Raw genomic sequence first — 21,349 nt, 5'->3', positions numbered from 1 at the left:
CAGATATTTGAGCTTACTTATCTACTGAATTATTATGTGGAGTAAACTACAGCTGTCACAGTTTTCTACTTTTGAGAAGAAAAAAAAAGGAGATTTTGTGTTCGAGATCCTTTGCTGTTCTATTGTGGAATGATTTTACAATCCTATATATTGAGGTGTTCGAGGTTGTTTTTTTTTTACGTTTTCATATTGTTATACATGAAACACCAGTATGACTGTGACCCTAACTAAAAAAAATCTAAAAACGTGGACATCTGTGGTTCATCCAGTGTGGTCTTCGTTAATTTAACATCAAGCAGATTACCACTTTTATTTCTTGTACATTTTAAGGTACACTTTCTATTGCATAGCATTTACTTTAACTATAGTGAATAACCAGTTGAAACGTATGGTTAACTGTTTTGTAGGGGATCACTTACAACACTAAAATTAAGAACGAAGAAGAAGAAGAAGACTTTAACTATCTCGTTCTTATCTACAAGTAAATAATTTCGTTTTTTCGTTAGTGATAGAAAGAATACCTTTAATTGATCATCTATCTTACTGCTTTAGACCTGCAATAATAATGTGCCAACAAGACATAAAAAAAAATAATAAGGAAAACACAGAAAATAGTGTGAATCTTAGTTACACGTTATTTAATTAGGAAATAACATGCAATAAAAATGTAGCACACACCTCTAGACGCGACACACTGACAGGGAGGCAACACGCGAGGATTGGGGGCCGAGGGGTGTGGGTTCGAACCCAGGTCTCTTCACTAACCAGCTGAATCAGCTGACCAGCGGTAACACCAGGGCGGGTGTGACGTGGTTTTCATTTTAAAATTTAATTAACACTTGAATTTTATTAATTACATCTTTTAAGTAAACATATCTCTAATTTTCTTTTAACAAAGATAACACTCTTTAAAAAACCAATATTATTAAATATAAGTACGATATTTCTTTTAAAATATTAATATGTATTTAAAATAAAATTTATAAATATTTACGATAGTTATCGTAGTTTATATTCTCCCTACCAAATTTCCAAGTTAACTATAGCATCATGCTAATACAATTGAGTTATAATATCTATTCTAAACCAGATATTCTCTAAATTTATAATAGCTCTCAAACATTTTTAATTTGGGCTTTTCGTTACATCGTTCAAGTTTTATAGATCTGAGGTATTGGTTGGGGGGTCGTTATCAGGTTCGGGTTCATCCGCAGGGGGCAGTGTTGATGTGTGGTCAACCTCCACCACACTGGTCGTATTCTCTCTATCCGGTGGTTGGGTCTCGTCTTGATAGTTGTGAATTTGCGTTAATCCTTCTAAAATCTAGGCCAATTCAAAACAAAATATTATATTAACATGTTTACTCTACAGCTTATGAAAATAGGAAAATGAATTTTGGATAATCGAAAGAATGAAGTAGTGGTCCTAAAAATTAAAACAGTTACATAGTTACACTTTCATTGCATATTGTAAGGAAGCAACAGAAGCTTATAATTATAAAACACTTATTTTCTCTTTGCAATGAATTTTTGATTTCTGCAAAATGACCAAAGTTCAGCACATTTAAATTATGAAGTTTTAATTTTCATTAATTAGCCTCCAGCTGTATATCATTTTTATTATATTTATAAGCCTATATATTTATTTGTATATATATATATATATATATATATATATATATATAGTTATATATAGTTAAATATATATACATATGTGTATATGTCTATATATATATATATATATATATATATATATATATATATATATATATATATATATATATATATATATATATATATATATATATATATATATATTTATTTATATATATATATAAATGGATTCGATAACTAACCAGATATACGATTAGATCTTTCGACTGCAGAAGGTTAAGGATTTCGCCGACATCCATCTCCATTATCATAGCCATTAGCCTCTCACTTAATGACGTCACTGTCCAGTTCCTGTAGACCAACTCTTGGACAATCTGGCTCAGGTGCTGCTCCTGGTTCCTGAAAAACACGAGTCATGCTTTGTGCAGTGTTGTTTGGAGACATTTCTCAAGGGGTTAGGGTTGGTAGAACGCCCAAAGCCTCTTCTTTGGGCAAAATAGTATAACCAATTTAATTTTTCAAAAGTCTGCATATTTGGAGCTAAATATCTGAAAGAAACACTGGCCAAATATCTCTCCCTCCTCCTCCCCCAGGATTTCATACCCTCTGGGAAGTTAATCTTATTGTTAAAATTAAACTGTATTAACATGTTTCTGTACATATATTGAGTGTTATATTACTCAGTGGTGACTACATTTTAAGTAATAATAAAAGTGATATTATCAAGTCTGCCGTAGATGAATGAAATGTCTGTACTTACTAAAATAAGACAACACAAACGAATGTGGGAAAACGACTCACGATTTGGACACCTGGTCATCGGTTTCTAGCATTTCTTGGAGAATGTCTTTCAGGCTGGCCTTGACTGGATCCATCAGGGTCATCTTCTGCTGCTCGACCGGCCAGCCGGACATCAGTCGCAGACTCAAGTGACCGTAGCCGGGGATGTCAAAAGATGGCGACGAACCTCGAACCTTTGAAAAGTAAATGCGATTACAACGAATACAAATTATAGACGGGCTTGTCCTTTAAAATAAATTAAATAGTACATGTCAACCTGTTAGGCGTCATTTAGGCAATTGAATTCGATTTTAGCTTGCTGTTCTTTTGGATTTGCTTTCAAAGCCTTCGTCTTCTCTTCGTTCTTAATTTTAGTGTTGGAAGAGATACCCTCAAAAACAATTACATGTCAACCTGGTATGCTACATATAGGCTATTGACTCCGATTTTAGCTTGCTGTTTTTTTTTGGAGTTGCTTCCTTAGACTTTGTATAGTTAAGAACAAATTACAAGACAGTAGTTGTTTTGGAGTGTTCTCTCCTAGTTGGTTTGTTATCCCCAGCTATCGAGCCTTATGTCACAAAAGGGTTTGAACTTAAGAAGTTGTCGGTTTAGCAACCATGCGCTTAACAGGAGAGACCTGTCCAACACTTTTGTAGTTAGACAAAGAAGTTAATGTCTACATTGAGATAAGTTTTTCCACCCCGATCACGTCTACCTACATACCCAGTAGCGTACGCAGGGGGGGAGCAGGGGGAGCGACCGCTCCCCCTCTGGCCATTTTCAGCAAAATAGCGCCTTTTTGGAAACTTTTTAAACTCAAAGTTTTAAAGAATGATATTTGTTAAAAAAATATTTTTGGTCGGCACATCTATGTAAAGCACAAGATTTCTTTTCATGCAGCAATTAAGCATTATTGTAATAGTCTAGTAGTGTCTACCTTTACAACACGTATTAACAGCTGCATCAGTTTGCCATTCTAAAAATAACCATTACGATGCATTGCAATGTTTAATAAAAGCTCTACGGGTATTACCACTTGGCAAGAGGGGTGTTAAGTTTAAGGCAACTGTATAATGTATTTGCTTACGAATAATTGAATTAGAAAATGTTATACATAAAACTTCACACATAATTACTTTATATATACAGTTTGAATCGCGTGATAATTTTTTTTTTAAAATTACAATACAGAAACAAATACACCTGATGTGGCACCTCTATTTAAATTTACTTATGAGCAAACTGCGTAGTGGTGAGGAAATTTTGACAAGGTCAACAACGTCATCACGATGAAGTAGTAGTATTATGACAGTTTGATTACGATTACCAATTATATAAAACAGTTACAACCCCCCTCCCCCATGGACCCCTCTGTAAAAAAAATATTGTCATAATACCACTGCTACTTACTTAAATCTATTTATGTAATATATAGTTGTGTAATTTATATTTGTGTAATATATATGTATGTTTAAAACAGTCATCTAAAAACTGACGATACGTTCACTCTGAGTTGGTTATCCCCCCCCCCCCCCCCCCACACACACACCTCACCACCACGATGGTGTAGAGCGACATTAATGTCACACCTGGGTTGGATAATTGACCTAAAGTGACCGGACAGTGGTGAATGAAGTTGAACCCACCTCCGCCCCCCCCCCCCACCCAACCCACCCCGAACTGATCTGTTAAGTACATGTAGAAAAACGCGTAATGATGTACCAAAGTACCATGCCGCCAGAAAATTAGCTTTTTAAACGTAAAACTCTGTGAATATTGTTTTTGCAATTATCTGTCAAAAGGTGTGTGATCAATACAGTGATCTAACCCATACCTATCACTATGTTAAAAAAATGATCTTTAAAGAACACAAAGAAGCAGTAGTTAATTAAAATATATGATCTGAACTAAAACACCGATATTTAGTTAAATGTAGGCAGTTATTCCAAATGTTTTGATATTTCATCGAAAAGCGTGTTTTTATACCACCTCTGATTTTAAAAATTTTCATTATGCTGTAATACTTTAGCATTTATGATGACGATATATTAAGTTCCGATTACAGACAAAAACATTTTGTAAACACGAATAGTGTTAAACAGTGTCATTATATTCTAAAGTAATTATTTATTTGTTTTGACATTTATAATTAAATGTGTAGATATATACATATTTATATTAAGAGAGTGATTATTTCCCCTATTTCACTTGTCTTAAAAAATTTCCCAGGAATTATTATGTAAGAATTTTTTTTTTACAAGAATTACAAAACAAATTGTGTTACGTTCATTGTTTTTGGTTGTAGTGTGTGTATATTTTTTGTTTAGATTGATGCAATATTTTGTCGGCCTACATTGTGTGTTTTTTCTTATTTCTTCAGAGTGCTACTTTTAATTTATTTTACATCATAGCGAAGTAATGACATACAGCTAGTAATTATATATATATATATATATATATATATATATATATATATATATATATATATATATATATATATATATATATAATACACGTATATAGAACGTGTTAAAAATTCGGCGCCTTTTTTGCTCTTTTCGCTCCCCCTACAACGAAAACCTGGATACGCCTCTGTACATACCCCTTTGATTTTACCGTCGTAAGGAAAAACATAATGATAATTTAGAAAAAAATAATCGGCTGTTTTTTCCCCCACATTAATTTGGGTTTAATAATATTAATGTATAATATAGAAAAAATGTTTCAGAACTTGTTGAATTTTCTATTCATTAAATTTTCTTTCATAAATCTATTAAAATAACTATATCCTACGAAAAGCAATTTTACTGACTACGTGTACCTCCTCAATGGGTTCTGCCTCGTGTAGAGGCGCTATCATTCTTCTCTTGGCCGGCCATGGGGTGAAGGAGTTCAACCCAAACTCTTCAGCGTCGGCCTCGAAGGAGGAATCACTGCGTCTCTTCAAGGCATTGGAACTCCTGCGTAGTCCAGGTTCGTTGTTGCAGTACGGATGTTGACCTTGTGGGCTTTTTAAGGGGTCAAGGACGATCTGGGTGACGTCACTGTTTCCGCTGCCGGAGAATGTGAATATCTCGCTAGAAGACGTGCTTTTAGAGATCGTGGACGGGGAAGGTGCCCGGGGAGACGGGGATTCGTGGACGACAGACTTGGTGAAATTGGCGACGTTTTGGGAATCTTGCAAGGTATCAAAGATGGGGAAATCTCTCTTTAATATGAAGCGGTTTGGGATATTCTGGGTTGATCCGGAGAAACAGAATACGGTTTCGTCGTTGCTAGTTTTGCTGGGTTTGGTGGTGTCTTCTTTGCTCTCACACACAAGAGGGGTCAGCTTGCTGTTGGGGCGGGGACGAAGGCTGCTGTTCTGATTGGGTCTCGGTTTTTCGACAAAGCTGCGGTTTAAAGAATTTTTCCGATCGGAGAATGAGAATTTACTTCCAATTGGCGATAGAGGCTTCTTGCAGTTTTCCGTGCACGTTTCGGAGTAGATGGTTTTCCCGAAGCTAAATATAGAATCTGCCGTTTCGTTACCTTTCCACGGGAAATTCGTTTTTCTAAATCCAGGAATTTCGCTGGCACTTTTTGGTGATAGTGCTGTTTTTGTTGAGAGTATGGAGTTGATGTTGTTGAGTATTGACGTTCCCAGATTCTGTTCGTTTTCGTCTGAGAGATTACCAGGCAGGGATGAATTCGACTCCGATTCGATGCGGTTATTCGAAAGTAAGGTGTTCTCTTCGTTAGGGTTTGTCATTCTAGTGGGTTTAATCAAAGGGGTTCTCAAATTTTCAACATTAAAACATTCAAAATTATAAAAATTATTACGTTTAGGGAAAGGCCGATGAAGGTTATGAAATTTATTAACTTGAACATTTTGGCTATCCGGTGTTTGACCGTCGGAATTCGAATAAAGAGAACATCCTAACTTTCCGTGTATCGGATCTCCTGCTAATATACTCTCAGACCTAGCCGCGTGATCCACCTTGGGCGTCGAGTTCGAGATGTCACCCCCGGGAAAGTGAAGAGCAGCTTCCTTGGACGTTCGCTGAGATTCCGGGATATCCTGCTCCTTGATGCTCTGAAGAAAAGCACTGCATTTCTGGCTAGCTTCCGTCTCCGCCGAGCGAGTTTCGTTCTGGCGAGACTTGAGTTTCTCGCGGAAGAACGCTTGCCTCTCCTCTTTGCGCTGCGCGGGTGCTACGTACAGCGGCTTCCGGTTGACGTCGTCGACTCTTCTGCGCATGTCCCGTGTGGCGCGTGCGGCGTCCTCGGCACGAGCGAAACAAACGAATCCAAAACCACGTGACTTTTCACCTTCCATCATCACCTAGTTGAATAAATTAAAAATGTACGCGTTTGAATGTATGTAAACTTATAAATATAAGCCAACTGGTCATACAAGCTAAGTACTAAATAGTTCATGCCATTCATGTTACGCATAGAATTCTACTTGTTCATAAACACATTTAATATTCTTCACACAATTTAAAAAACTCAACTTTAGAAAAGAAGATAGCAATTTAAATACCCAACGCTGAAAAGTCTTATCTTACCCTCCCATATATTAATACGATAAATGTTTTTAATCATTCTTTTTATATCCTTATAATGTTTGTGCTAAAATACGAAAAATAAACAAACACGCATATTTAAAAACAAAACATACTTTTTAAAACTATTGCTAAAGATTAATTTTAGGAATGAATACACTTCTTTTTTTATTGCTCGATGAATGTAATTTTTGATCGTAAAAGTTGAAACTGTTACAATAGTTTGCTGGACATATTGTTACGCTTTTGTAAATGTTTTCTAGGCTGTTCGGTTTACGGTAACGTCTTCATGTAGATCGGACACTTACCTTGGCACTGATGACCTCGCCAAATTTGGAGAACATCCCTTTCAGTATGACGTCATCGACATCGTCATCGAGATGCTTGACATACAAGTTGACCCCCGGGGGAGCTGCAGGCGGGATGGAGTTTTCTGGAACCGAACTCTGATGTGGGTGGGTCGGTGTGTCAGACTTTTCTACCAGATCTTCCTCCAGATATCGGGTCGGGTTTGTGTCTTGTTGGTGGGGGAGTATCTGTAGGCTGTCTTGGTGATCTGGCTGATGCTGGTTTAGACTGTCGTTTAGTGGATGCTGTGAGGGCTGTTGGTGGTGTTGTGGTAGTTGCTGTAGATGTTGTGGTGGTTGCTGTGGTTGAGGAATATGTGAGGGTTGTAGGTGTTGTTGTAGGTATTGTGGTGGTTGCTGCGGTTGAGGAAGCTGTTGTTGCTGTATGTGATGTAGTGGTGGCTGCGGTTGATGAGGCTGTTGTTGCTGTGCGTGTTGTGGTTGTTGCTGTGCGTGTTGTGGTTGTTGCTGTGGTTGAAGAATCTGTGAAGGCTGCAGGTGTTGTTGCGGTTGATGAAGCTGTGGTTGCTGTAAGTGATGTAGTGGTTGTTGTGGTTGAGGAATCTGTGAAGGCTGTTGGTGTTGTTGTGGTTGCTGTAGGTATTGTGGAGGTTGCTGCGGTTGAGGAATCTGCGAGTATTTAATATATTGCGTCGGTTGAGTCTGTTGTAGATGCTGTGACGTAAGTGGAATTTGGATTGCCTGGAGACTTTGCGGAAGTTGCTGAGATACTTGTGACGATAATGGTAGCTGTGACAGATGGTGCTGTATCGGATGTTGATGCTGCGGGCGAATCTGAGGCAACAACAAAACCTGGTTGGTGTTCTCGAAACTCTCCGGGGCTAAACTAGTCAAAACGATCCCTTGTTCCTGATTTTGCGCCGAAAACTGAAAACCGTGCTGTTGTTTGTGAGGCAACATAGCAGGCAGTAGACAAAACTGTTTGGTGTAGCTGGTGGAACTCTGCGGGATTCTCTGGGAACTGACTTGCTGGGAAGGGCAATGCTGCTCTGGAAGTTTGGTCTGGGCGTCGTTGACTATATCTAGACAGTCCTCTATGACGATTTCTCTGAACTCATGCTCAGCCGGGTACTGGGGCAACTGCTGGCTTTTTCTTCCAGACTTCTTCATGGCGGGGCCAGCAAACAGAACGCGTCCATCGATTTCCTTACCGTTCAGCATCTCGATAGCCTGGAGATATAGCTTGTGGTAATACTCTGAGACAAATGTATTGTATAAAACTAAATGGTAAAACAGTTAACGTAGAATCAAGTGCTAGTTATTGGAAATAACAATCTTAAATAAAGGTTTAACTTGCGGATATAATTATTCTGATTTACAATTATTTTTTAAACATTTATATAGTTACATTTCTTGCTCTACAAACTATTCTGATGGGGATTATGTCGCATCATAATATAAACGCTGAAATAATCAGAGTTTCTTCCAGGCATCTCTTCGGGGGCGGTGTGCCCCCCCCCCCCCCCCCCGAAAAAAGTCTACTGCCCCCTGCCCTTCTAAGAGTAAGCACGATTCAAACTATCAAGAAACGTGCATTTTAAATATTTACCGATTGAGTTTATTGCGTAATTTGTTCGTACCACCTACGCCTTAAGTAAAGTACACTAAAATACCTTGACTGCTTCTTCAACTTTTTTAAACGTAACAAATGCAAATCCTTTAGACGATCCGTCAGCGTCTCGAATTATCTGTAAATGTAATAGGTAATACTGCATTCTATTTTAAATACAAAAAATTGTAATACTACAGTCTATTGTAATACATCAGTCTATTGTAATACACCAGTCTATTGTAATACATCAGTCTATTGTAATACATCAGTCTATTGTAATACACCAGTCTATTGTAATACATCAGTCTATTGTAATACACCAGTCTATTGTAATACATCAGTCTATTGTAATACACTAGTCTATTGTAATACATCAGTCTAGTCTAATACATCAGTCTAATTTAATACATCAGCCTAATCTAATACATCAATCTAATCTAATACATCAATCTAATCTAATACATCAGTCTAATCTAATACATCAATCTAATCTAATACATCAATCTAATCTAATACATCAATCTAATCTAATACATCAATCTAATCTAATACATCAATCTAATATAATACATCAATCTAATCTAATACATCAATCTAATCTAATACATCAATCTAATCTAATACTTCAGTCTAATCTAATACATCAATCTAATCTAATGCATCAATCTAATCTAATACATCAATCTAATCTAATACATCAGTCTAATCTAATACATCAATCTAATCTAATACATCAGTCTAATCTAATACATCTATCTAATCTAATACATCAATCTAATCTAATACATCAATCTAATCTAATACATCAATCTAATCTAATACATCAATCTAATCTAATACATCAATCTAATCTAATACATCAGTCTAATCTAATACATCAATCTAATCTAATACATCAATCTAATCTAATACATCAATCTAATCTAATACATCAATCTAATCTAATACATCAATCTAATCTAATACATCAATCTAATCTAATACATCAGTCTAATCTAATACATCAGTCTAATCTATACATCAGTCTATTGTAATACACCAGTCTATTGTTATACACCAGTCTATTCTAATACATCAGTCTAATCTAATACATCAGTCTATTGTAATACATCAGTCTATTCGTTACAAAAACATTCACGAGTTTGTTATAAACTAAATTTAATATAAACGAGTGTTTTATTTTCCTGAATAAAAAAAACACACACATATTAGGCTTCTTGGACAGAAAAACTATAGGTCAATGCTGTTCACTTAGTCAAATTATATGGATATGTTTACTGAAATCGCATGCTGACGTAACTACTGACTAATCTTTACAAAATACAAATAAAATAATGCAATTTTCATCATCAGATTTCAGCAATCTAGTTAACTTATAATACATTTTTATTTGAATTGGAAGTGGGAACTTTATGTATATTTCAAACCTGAGTAATTTTAACTACACCCCCCCCCCCCCCCCCGCATATAACTAGATATAAAGTTTAGTATTTTAACAAAATCTTCAATGAATAAGTCCAGGATAAATCAAGATTTTGTTTATTAGCTAAATGGAGATTAGACGGTAATTATATCCTGGGTTAAAATTTAACTAAAAAAACACCTTTGCAGACGGTGTTGGGCACAGCAGACTGACCTTGACATTGGACACATCTCCATAAGGTGAGCAGGTTATCTTTAAAAAAACTGAATCCACAGTCGGGCCCAGGTTCTTGATGTACACCGTGCGGAGACTTGTGGCGGGGGCGCTGGCGGAGGGGGTGCCCGGGGGTGTGTCTGTGGGTGTGTCCCTCTGATCCCGGTGGAGAAAATGTCCTACAAATCTAGAGGACAGAATGATAGGACATCTTGCTAGTAATTAACTAAAGGTGAAAAAATCCTACAAATCTAAGGGACAGAATGATAGGACATCGTGCTAGTGTTTAAACAAATTTAGAGGACAATAATAATAGGACAAGAGGCTAGGTCGTTGAAAATGGAGAGAAAATGTCCTACAAATTTAGGGTACAGAATGATAGGACATCGTGCTAATGTTAAACTAACGGATAAATAATCCTACAAATTTAGAGAACAATAATAATAGGACAAGTGGCTAGTGTTGAATATAGAGAGAAAATGTCCTACAAATCAAGAAGAAAGAATTATAGGACAATTGTTATACTAGGGGACAAAATGTCCTACCAGCATAGAAGAAAGAATTATAGGACAGTTGGTATAATAGTGATACAATGTCCTACCAACTTAGAAGAAAGAATTATAGGACAATGGTTATGCTAGGGGAGAAAATGTTCTACAAATCTAGAAGAAAGAATTATTGGACAATATGTTAGTGGAGAAATGTCCTACAAGATATTGATATAGTTATAGTTGGACAGATGTTGGACACATGTAAAATATTGAAAGAAAACATGCTACAAATCTAGAGGACTTATAATAATACACTGTATAGTGTTAATTTTGGGTAAGCGACGATTACACATCTGAACGACAGCATGATACTTATACAGTTGGCTAGAGTAAAACATAGCAAATGTCTTTACCATGCAACATGATTTACTGAGACATTAACAATAGAAATAAAAATAAACACAATTATTTGCTCAGTAATTAAACAAACGTATTTAAAACTTACTAAAACCATTTTTTTTGTTCAAACATATAAAGGGCGATGTTTCGGTTATAATGTCTGTTTATGGCCTACCCTTTGCTCTTCTATTTACAGGTAATTTTACATTTTAAAACGCAGTCGTAGTTGCGGTCGTAATTACAGTTCAACAAAATTATTGATACAACCATCTTTTATTCATTACAAAGAGCCGCTCATTGTAAAATTGTACTTCATCATTTTTTTAAACAGTTAGAACTCCGTATATAGTGAAATTAAAAATATCTCATTAAAAGGAATGTTATAGTCGCAAAATGATTTTGTTGAGTAGGCTCCCTTGACAGGTTCAACGAAAATTATCTCGTTTTCAACAGTTAAATTGGATATGGTTTAGTATAGATATGGAATTAAACCCCAAATGCTAAGACGCATTGGAACAAAAAATATTTATAATCTTCTTCCCCCCCCCCTCCCTACATCTCATTACAAAACATCACAACCTACATGAATCATAGACCCCCACAAAACACCAAAACCTGCAACCCATAGACTCAATCTCCACACACAAACTTGACTTACCGAAAACCTCACAATCCACATGACCCACCAAACCTCACAACCCACATGACCCACCAAACCTCACAATCCACATGACCCACCAAACATCACAATCCACATGACCCACCAAACATCACAACCCATAAACCCCACAAAGCACTACAACCCACATGACCCGTAGAACTTACAAAACATCACAACCCACATGACCCACCAAACATCACAACCCACATGACCCATAGACCCCTCAAAACATCACAACCCACATGACCCACAAAACATCACAACCCACATGACCCACAAAACATCACAACCCACATGACCCATAGACCCCTCAAAACATCACAACCCACATGACCCAGTGACCCAACAAAACATCACAACCCACATGACCCACCAAACATCACAACCCACATGACCCATAGACCCCTCAAAACATCACAACCCACATGACCCACAAAACATCACAACCCACATGACCCACAAAACATCACAACCCACATGACCCATAGACCCCTCAAAACATCACAACCCACATGACCCAGTGACCCAACAAAACATCACAACCCATATGACCCACCAAACATCACAACCCACATGACCCATAGACCCCACAAAACATCACAACCCACATGACCCACAAAACATCACAACCCACATGACCCATAGACCCCTCAAAACATCACAACCCACATGACCCAGTGACCCAACAAAACATCACAACCCACATGACCCACAAAACATCACAACCCACATGACCCACAAAACATCACAACCCACATGACCCATAGACCCCTCAAAACATCACAACCCACATGACCCAGTGACCCAACAAAACATCACAACCCACATGACCCACAAAACATCACAACCCACATGACCCACCAAACATCACAACCCACATGACCCATAGACCCCTCAAAACATCACAACCCACATGACCCACAAAACATCACAACCCACATGACCCACAAAACATCATAACCCACATGACCCACAAAACATCACAACCCACATGACCCATAGACTCACATCTTTTTCCCATAAAACATCGCCCCATTCATGTTATTGATGGCGGAGTTGGCGTCTGTTTCTGTTTCATACTGGATAAAGCCATGACACTTGGAGCACTTTTTACCCTGTGGAACCTGGGGAACATATACATCAGAGTTATGGAACATAGGGAACATATGCATCAGAGTTATGGAACCTAGTGAACATATACATTACAGGTATGGAACCTGGGGAACATACATCAGAGTTATCTAACATAGGGAGCATATATATCAGAGTTATGGAATCTATGGGGAACATATACATCAAAGTTATGGAACCTGAAGAACATATACATCAGAGTTATGGAACCTGGGGGAACATATGCATCAGAGTTATGGAATCTAAGGGAACATATATATCAGAGTTATGGAACCTAAGGGAACATATATATCAGTTATGGAACCTGGGGGAAGATATACACCAGAGTTATGGTACCTGAAGACATATACTACAGAGTTATGGAACCTAGGGGAACATATACATCAGAGTTATAGAACCTGGGAAGATCACATATATCAGAGTTACAGAACACGGGGTAACATACATCAGAGTTATGGGCCATGGACTTTTATGAGATCCGTATTTTTTTTAAAATCAGAGTAATAAATAATTTAAATAGGGGCTTTTAATTTGTTTTTGTGGTCCTTTTAGTAAGCTGTTCATATCCGGTATATGTTGTGCGATATAATTTTATTGCTGAAACCCAGATAGTGTTGTATGATATAGAATCCAAAACTGCTAGTCCAAAGTTTACCTTGCACGCTATAATTATACTGCTAGAATAACATTTATCTTGAACGCTACAATTTTACAGCAAGAATCAAGTTTACCTTGCACGCTATAATTTTTGTATTAAGTTTACCTTGCACGCTATAATTTTACTGCTAGAATCAAGTTTACCTTGCACGCTATAATTTTACTACAAGAACCAAGTTTACCTTGCACGCTATAATTTTTGTATTAAGTTTACCTTGCACGCTATAATTTTACTACAAGAATCAAGTTTACCTTGCACGCTATAATTTTACTACAAGAATCAAGTTTACCTTGCACGCTATAATTTTTGTATTAAGTTTACCTTGCACGCTATAATTTTACTACAAGAATCAAGTTTACCTTGCACGCTATAATTTTACTATAAGAACCAAGTTTACCTTGCACGCTATAATTTTTGTATTAAGTTTACCTTGCACGCTATAATTTTACTGCTAGAATCAAGTTTACCTTGCACGCTATAATTTTACTACAAGAATCAAGTTTACCTTGCACGCTATAATTTTACTACAAGAACCAAGTTTACCTTGCACGCTATAATTTTTGTATTAAGTTTACCTTGCACGCTATAATTTTACTGCTAGAATCAAGTTTACCTTGCACGCTATAATTTTACTACAAGAATCAAGTTTACCTTGCACGCTATAATTTTACTACAAGAACCAAGTTTACATTGCAAGCTATAATCTAACAGCTAGAACCAAAATTTACCTTGCGAGCTATAATTTACTACAAGAACCAAGTTTACCTTGCACGCTATAATTTTACTACAAGAACCAAGTTTACCTTGCAAGCTATAATCTAACAGCTAGAACCAAAATTTACCTTGCGAGCTATAATTTACTACAAGAACCAAGTTTACCTTGCACGCTATAATTTTACTACAAGAACCAAGTTTACCTTGCAAGCTATAATCTAACAGCTAGAACCAAAATTTACCTTGCGAGCTATAATTTACTACAAGAACCAAGTTTACCTTGCACGCGATAATTTTACTGCTAGAACCAAGTTTACCTTGGACGCTAAAATTTTACTACAAGAACCAATTTTACCTTGCACGCTAAAATTTTACTACAAGAACCAAGTTTACCTTGCACGCTAAAATTTTACTACAAGAACTAAGTTTACCTTGCACGCTAAAATTTTACTACAAGAACCAAGTTTACCTTGCACGCTAAAATTTTACTACAAGAACCAAGTTTACCTTGCACGCTAAAATTTTACTACAAGAACCAAGTTTACCTTGCACGCTATAATTTTTTTATTAAGTTTACCTTGCACGCTAAAATTTTACTACTAGAACCAAGTTTACCTTGCACGCTATAATCTAACAGCTAGAACCAAAATTTAAAACTACTATAACCAAAATTTACCTTGCACGCTATAATTTTACTACTAGAACCAAGTTTACCTTGCACGCGATAATTTTACTACTAGAACCAAGTTTACCTTGCACGCAATAATTTAACTACTAGAACCAAGTTTACCTTGCACGCAATAATTTAACTGCTAGAACCAAGTTTACCTTGCACGCAATAATTTAACTGCTAGAACCAAGTTTACCTTGCACGCAATAATTTAACTGCTAGAACCAAGTTTACCTTGCACGCAATAATTTAACTGCTAGAACCAAGTTTACCTTGCACGCAATAATTTAACTGCTAGAACCAAGTTTACCTTGCACGCTATAATTTTTTTATTAAGTTTACCTTGCACGCTAAAATTTTACTACTAGAACCAAGTTTACCTTGCACGCTATAATCTAACAGCTAGAACCAAAATTTAAAACTACTATAACCAAAATTTACCTTGCACGCTATAATTTTACTACTAGAACCAAGTTTACCTTGCACGCGATAATTTTACTACTAGAACCAAGTTTACCTTGCACGCAATAATTTAACTACTAGAACCAAGTTTACCTTGAACGCTATAATTTTACTACTAGAACCAAGTTTACCTTGCACGCGATAATTTTAATACAAGAACCAAGTTTACCTTGAACGCAATAATTTAACTGCTAGAACCAAGTTTACCTTGCACGCGATAATTTTGCCAAAAGAAGAGAAAGCTCGATACAGAATGTTGGAGTCGACACTCCGATCCAGGTTTTTGACAAACACATGACCTTGCATGAACTGGCACAGGTTTATCTTGTCCGCCATGATGACCCGGATGTTGTGATTCTGCAGGACATCAAAGTTGAACGTTTCCACCGCTTTTTCCGCTACACATTTTAAAAAGTTCAAACAAAAAAATTGAACAATAAAAATAGCATTTCGTGTTTATAACTTTAATCAATCATATGTATATACATACATACAATGATAAAAAAATAAAACAAAAAAACAAAAAACCCACATATATATATATATATATATATATATATATATATATATATATATATATATATATATATATATATATATATATATATATATATATATATATATATATATATATATATATATATGTGTGTGTGTGTGTGTGTGTGTGTGTGTGTGTGTTTCGTGTCACATATAAGGATTAATGGTTGTTTAGATATTAGCACTGCTGGTAATCTACACACTGATAGTTGGAAACTTATATTTATATTTAGGATTCATGCAAATATAGTAGACTAGTAGACTATAGTTTAACTAGATAATTGAAAATGTTGGTATGACTATTGAGCATTTGATGCGATTATATTTATCAAAAAATGGAAAACATATTTTAGTTGGAAATATAATAGATACATCATTAAAATAACAATACGAACCATCTTCGTATTCCTGATAAACAACATATCCATAGCCCAGTGGTGTTCCACTCTCAAAGTCCCTACACAACTACAATGGATTGGATTTAAACAAAATAACGAATTAGTTTAAACTTTAAATGCAAATGTAAGTGTTTTTTTTTTACCCCTGTTTTATTAAATTTTCATTTCGATAAACAATTATTATATAATTTTTAATAATGGTTGTATTGAGTAATCATTTTACCCGTGACCACCACCATCCCACCCTCACCACTTCCCACCCCCCATAAATAACCACCACCATCTAAAGCTTTTAGGCACAGTAAAAAGTTCAACTAAACACAAACATCTTTAAGATTGGGTAAATACAGACATCAGCATTATTAGTAAATTGATCACTTTACAGTCCTTTCTTCTTCTATTTTCGTTGCAAATTCAAAATCAGTATATTGTATTAGTTGAACATGAATATAAAGTAGAATATCGACATTTTTAATGGTGGTAGGTAGGACATCAAAGAGTGAAGTTTTACAACATTGCCTTTATCTCTACATGAATCTGAACAGTTCAAAGCAACAAGCGCATAAGATAAAATAAGTGTAAGACAATTTGTGAGTAAGACAACTTGTGTAAGACAACATGTGTGTAAGACAACATGTGTGTAAGACAACATGTGTGTAAGACAACATGTGTGTAAGACAACATGTATGTAAGACAACATGTGTGTAAGACAACATGTATGTAAGACAACGTGGGTGTAAAACAACATGAGTGTAAGACAACTTGCGTGTAGACAACTCTAATACAGCATTGGTGTAAGACAACATGTATGTAAGACAACGTGGGTGTAAGACAACATAAGTGTAAGACAACATGTGTGTAAGACAACTGAAAGACAATATGTATGAAAGACAATATGGGTGTACGACAGTCGTAAGACAGGCTACCTTGACTGACAAAACAGTTCCGATTTGGGAAAATTTCTGGTAGAGTTCCGATTCGTTGACGTTACTTGGAAGGTCCCCCACAAACACCGACGCCATTACAGCGTTGACAGTTGCCAGGCAACGACATGGACGCCCATATAACTAGCCAGGACTAAAGATAAAAGGAGCTGCGAAAACAAGATTTAAACTATGCATAACTCACCATGATCACTCTTAACCAGAGTTTCTTCCAGGCATCTCTTCGGGGGAGCTCTGCCCCCCCCCCCCCCGAAGAAAGTCTACCCCCCGGAAAATTTAAGTGCCCCCCCCCCCCGGAGGAAAAAGTCTGGAAGAAACACTGTTCTTAGCTTCCAATACATGACACTATTTATGAATATGTATTTTTCTTCCAGAAACGAATATTTTTAAAATTGTGATGTTTACGATATTTAGTGGTTTGGGCAGAGTCTTATTAAATTATAACCCCCCTACCCCCCCCCCACCACTTGCTAACATTGTTTATAACATCGTTGTTATCTCAACCCCCCCCCCACCCCCTCTTTTTTCACACCCATGACCCTACCATAAACAAATCCTGCCTACGCCAATACTGACAACCATTATTTAATTTAGCATAAATAACACACATCCAATGTGCTACTGGGATATGATTAAGGTGCGTAACTTGCTACTTAAGAAAACACTGGTAGATCATAACTAGTTATTGACAATATTGTCCTTTGCTAGCATCGCTAACCTAGCTTTAATCGCAACACTAAACGTGGCACTTAACCTAATCGTAATCGTGATTCAAGAGCTACGTATCAAACTGTAGCCGCGATACCGATAAAAAGGCAGCTAAACGATACTTATACTCGATCGTACAAGGTATCGTATATGTATCAACCTGTTTCCTATACTCAATACGTTTTCAAATAATTAGTATTAGGCTTATGGTTATTATTCTCAATATAAACCTAGCCCTAACTCATAGTAACGTCAATGCTAACTACGGTCCTTTATGTGTTTAATGTATATGGGACAACCTATGTTTAAATTTTATCTAAAAAATGGAGTCAATTGTATCGAGTGTAGCGATATTTTCTTAACATAATAATTATATTAACATAATAATAATTTTGTATTATAATAATTGTATTATTATTTTAAGGTTTTTAAACATTCAGACTACGGCAGTACCAATGTATATCATAATAACTAAATATACATAAATACAATGTAGAACAAATGTATCTTTACAACAAACCTACGTTTTTTAAAAATATAGAATCATATTCAGGACCAAAAATTCCCTTCGAGTAATCCCACCATGAGAGCAACACAACAACTTCACTACAAGAACAGCCCTGCAACTTGACTGCTGTTCAGCGACCTGATTCCTGTTACAACAGCCCGCTGCCTGTTGCTGTACTACAGCCTCCCTGACTCGACTTTTCCCTCTTCTTATCGACTTTGTGGAGCTTCCCCTGTGTTGCCAGACACCACCATGGCCACATTCTCCTGGTGTCTTTTCTGCCATCCATGGTGCGGCCTCGGGCCTGTTTACGCACGGTGCGTTTTGGTGCTCAAATGGAATTCAAGTAAAACAAAAACGCGCTCAAAATTGTGTAAAATCGATGCGAATGTCAGTGATATTTTAGTAGGATGTAGCCTACTTTCATTATGTTATTTAAAAAAAATCTAACCCAAACTCGTTTAGTATTTTAGTGAGTGTATGTTGTGTTATATTTATAATATATCTACGTTTCTAATTATAAATAACGTTTAACAATTATTTTTAATAAAGCTACGTTTTTAATTTTAAATAACGTTTAGCAATTATTTTTAATATAGCTACGTTTTTTAATTTTAAATAACGTTTAACAAAATAAATAAAGTAAATAAATAAATAAATAAATCTACATCCTTTTGGTAATGTTGGTCAGTAACACAATGTAAGTAAACCTGTTTCTGCAACCTCGGCATAATAAGGGATAATAAGGGATAGTGTGGTCGGCTCTACGAACATCAATTACTTTTACTTTCCTTTATATTAGACATGTAGTCTAGCAATTCAAGCTTAGGGTTAGCAGTTGTGCACTCTACTGCTGTTAGATTTTAAAGTTAAAGTAATTTAAATGTAAATGATTTCGATACATTTAGACCTTTGCACTAGGGAATACATCGAATACAGAGGATATCGATACACATAGACCACTTGGAAATACATCGACTACAGAGGGTATCGATGCATATAAACGGTTGCATTGGGGAATACATCGACTATTGAGGATATCGATACCTATAGACCAGGGGTCGGCAACCTTTTGAGACAGAAGAGCCAAAAGTTACAATTTACAAAATTGCCCAGCTTTCAAAGAGCCACTAACATTTTAATATACTCAGACCGTGTGGGGGTGGGGGTGGTAGGGATATGTCTAGAGAGGAAGAGAGGGGCCTGCTAGGCGCGCCTACAGCTTGGTGTTTTCTAAGGTCTCCAAGAAGAGACATATATAGAGAGATTATTTTATTTTATAAACTCATGAAAATATTCGTCTGCAACACTCGGTAATATAATAATAAATATAAACAATAAACACTCGCTATTCTATTAGAATATTTAGTTACTCCATTTTTCAATGTACTTCCTTGTTTTCTAAAACTGAGTTATTTAAATGTAAACAATGCCTGTGCTTGGATCATATTTATTGGGGCACGGATTTACCTACACTAACGCCCAGCACGCCATTGTTGTATGAAAGCGTTGAGTAAAAAGTCAAATTCGCAGGGGTGGCTGCTTTCACGGGGGGGGGGGGGTGTTGGAGTTGGGGGAAGGGAGGGTGGGAGTGGGTTATCGTCGTTAACGAGCTACTGATACTTGTTTTAAAGCAATTATTTTCAGTGGCAGCATTAGTAGGCCTACTGTCGAATTCACAAATTATGAATTACTGAGAAAGTAGAAAATAAAACAACTAAATAGCGGCTTATATAACGCCATGGGTCGGCTCGTCATTAATATTTATGCATGGAGCTGTAGAGCTGCACCTTAACATCTTGGGAGCCGCATGCGGCTCGTGAGCCGCAGGTTGCCGGCCCTGAATTATAACACTCAAAATTTATCCACATGTCGCGGCCCTGAAGGTAATTTTTTTTTAAATTTTATAACTTTTATTTTAAAGCTTTTGTATATGGTTATAATAATCATTGGACAAAATTAATATAAAACGTATCAAACATCAGTAATATATGCGGGGGATATACTAAGGCCAACTAATGGGCCAACTGTGCTCAGCCATGTAGCTAAATAGTTTTTTATATTACAGGTTTTTGTGTTGGTCATTATTTGTGCCATCAGGTCAGAGGTGTGGCAGGGAGGAAGTTGGGAATATGGTCGTCCCAGGCAGGGGCGTAGCGGGGGGGGGGGGGGGGGGGGGCGGGGGGTGTGGACCGCACCGGGTGACACCATTTAGGGGGGTGTCACCAAGGCAAAAAATAGCAAAATATATAGAGAAAAACTCGAGGGGGGGGGGGCGCAAATCGAAGGTTTGAGGGGGGGGGGGTGCAAATCGAAAATTTGAAACTTTGTCCCTGGGAAGGGTCTCTATGCCTCTGGGGGGGGGGGGGGGGGTGACACCATTGAGTGTCACACCGGGTGACACCCGACTTCGCTACGCCACTGGTCCCAGGAGTGGATGCTCTGGTTGTGACAGTGTGGCCCATTTGTTTTCATTCATATATTTCTGATAACTGACTGGACAAAGTTTCCACACATCTTCTAGTGACAACAATTTACCATCTTTCTTGAAAACATTAAAATACAGGAA

The 21,349-nt window shown here is 36.7% G+C and overlaps 1 protein-coding gene across 2 annotated transcripts; it reads right to left on the bottom strand.

Moving 5' to 3' along the window:
• Positions 1–1,072: 1,072 nt before the first annotated feature.
• Positions 1,073–19,072, bottom strand: LOC131949686 (putative mediator of RNA polymerase II transcription subunit 26). Of its 2 annotated transcripts, none has more exons than XM_059311554.1 (12): positions 18,793–19,072; positions 17,547–17,713; positions 16,618–16,687; positions 15,893–16,083; positions 13,059–13,174; positions 10,500–10,686; positions 8,925–8,999; positions 7,252–8,481; positions 5,218–6,720; positions 2,415–2,587; positions 1,856–2,012; positions 1,073–1,323 (listed from the first exon to the last, which is right to left on the bottom strand). In XM_059311554.1, exons 2-12 carry the CDS (start codon positions 17,640–17,642, stop codon positions 1,159–1,161), a joined length of 3,963 nt encoding a protein of 1,320 aa, XP_059167537.1. In that variant the 5' UTR covers positions 17,643–17,713; positions 18,793–19,072; the 3' UTR covers positions 1,073–1,158. The 2 variants fall into 2 exon arrangements, with proteins under 2 accessions (XP_059167537.1, XP_059167531.1); XM_059311548.1 differs by having other exon boundaries at positions 18,797–19,072.
• Positions 19,073–21,349: the final 2,277 nt, after the last annotated feature.

The sequence above is a fragment of the Physella acuta genome, unplaced genomic scaffold (assembly GCF_028476545.2).
Source record: "Physella acuta isolate Inbredline_101_S28 unplaced genomic scaffold, ASM2847654v3 ptg000062l, whole genome shotgun sequence".
Lineage (NCBI taxonomy): Eukaryota > Metazoa > Mollusca > Gastropoda > Physidae > Physella > Physella acuta.
The sequence above is the reverse complement of the archived record's forward strand: the minus strand, read 5'-3'. Positions and strand labels throughout refer to the sequence as shown.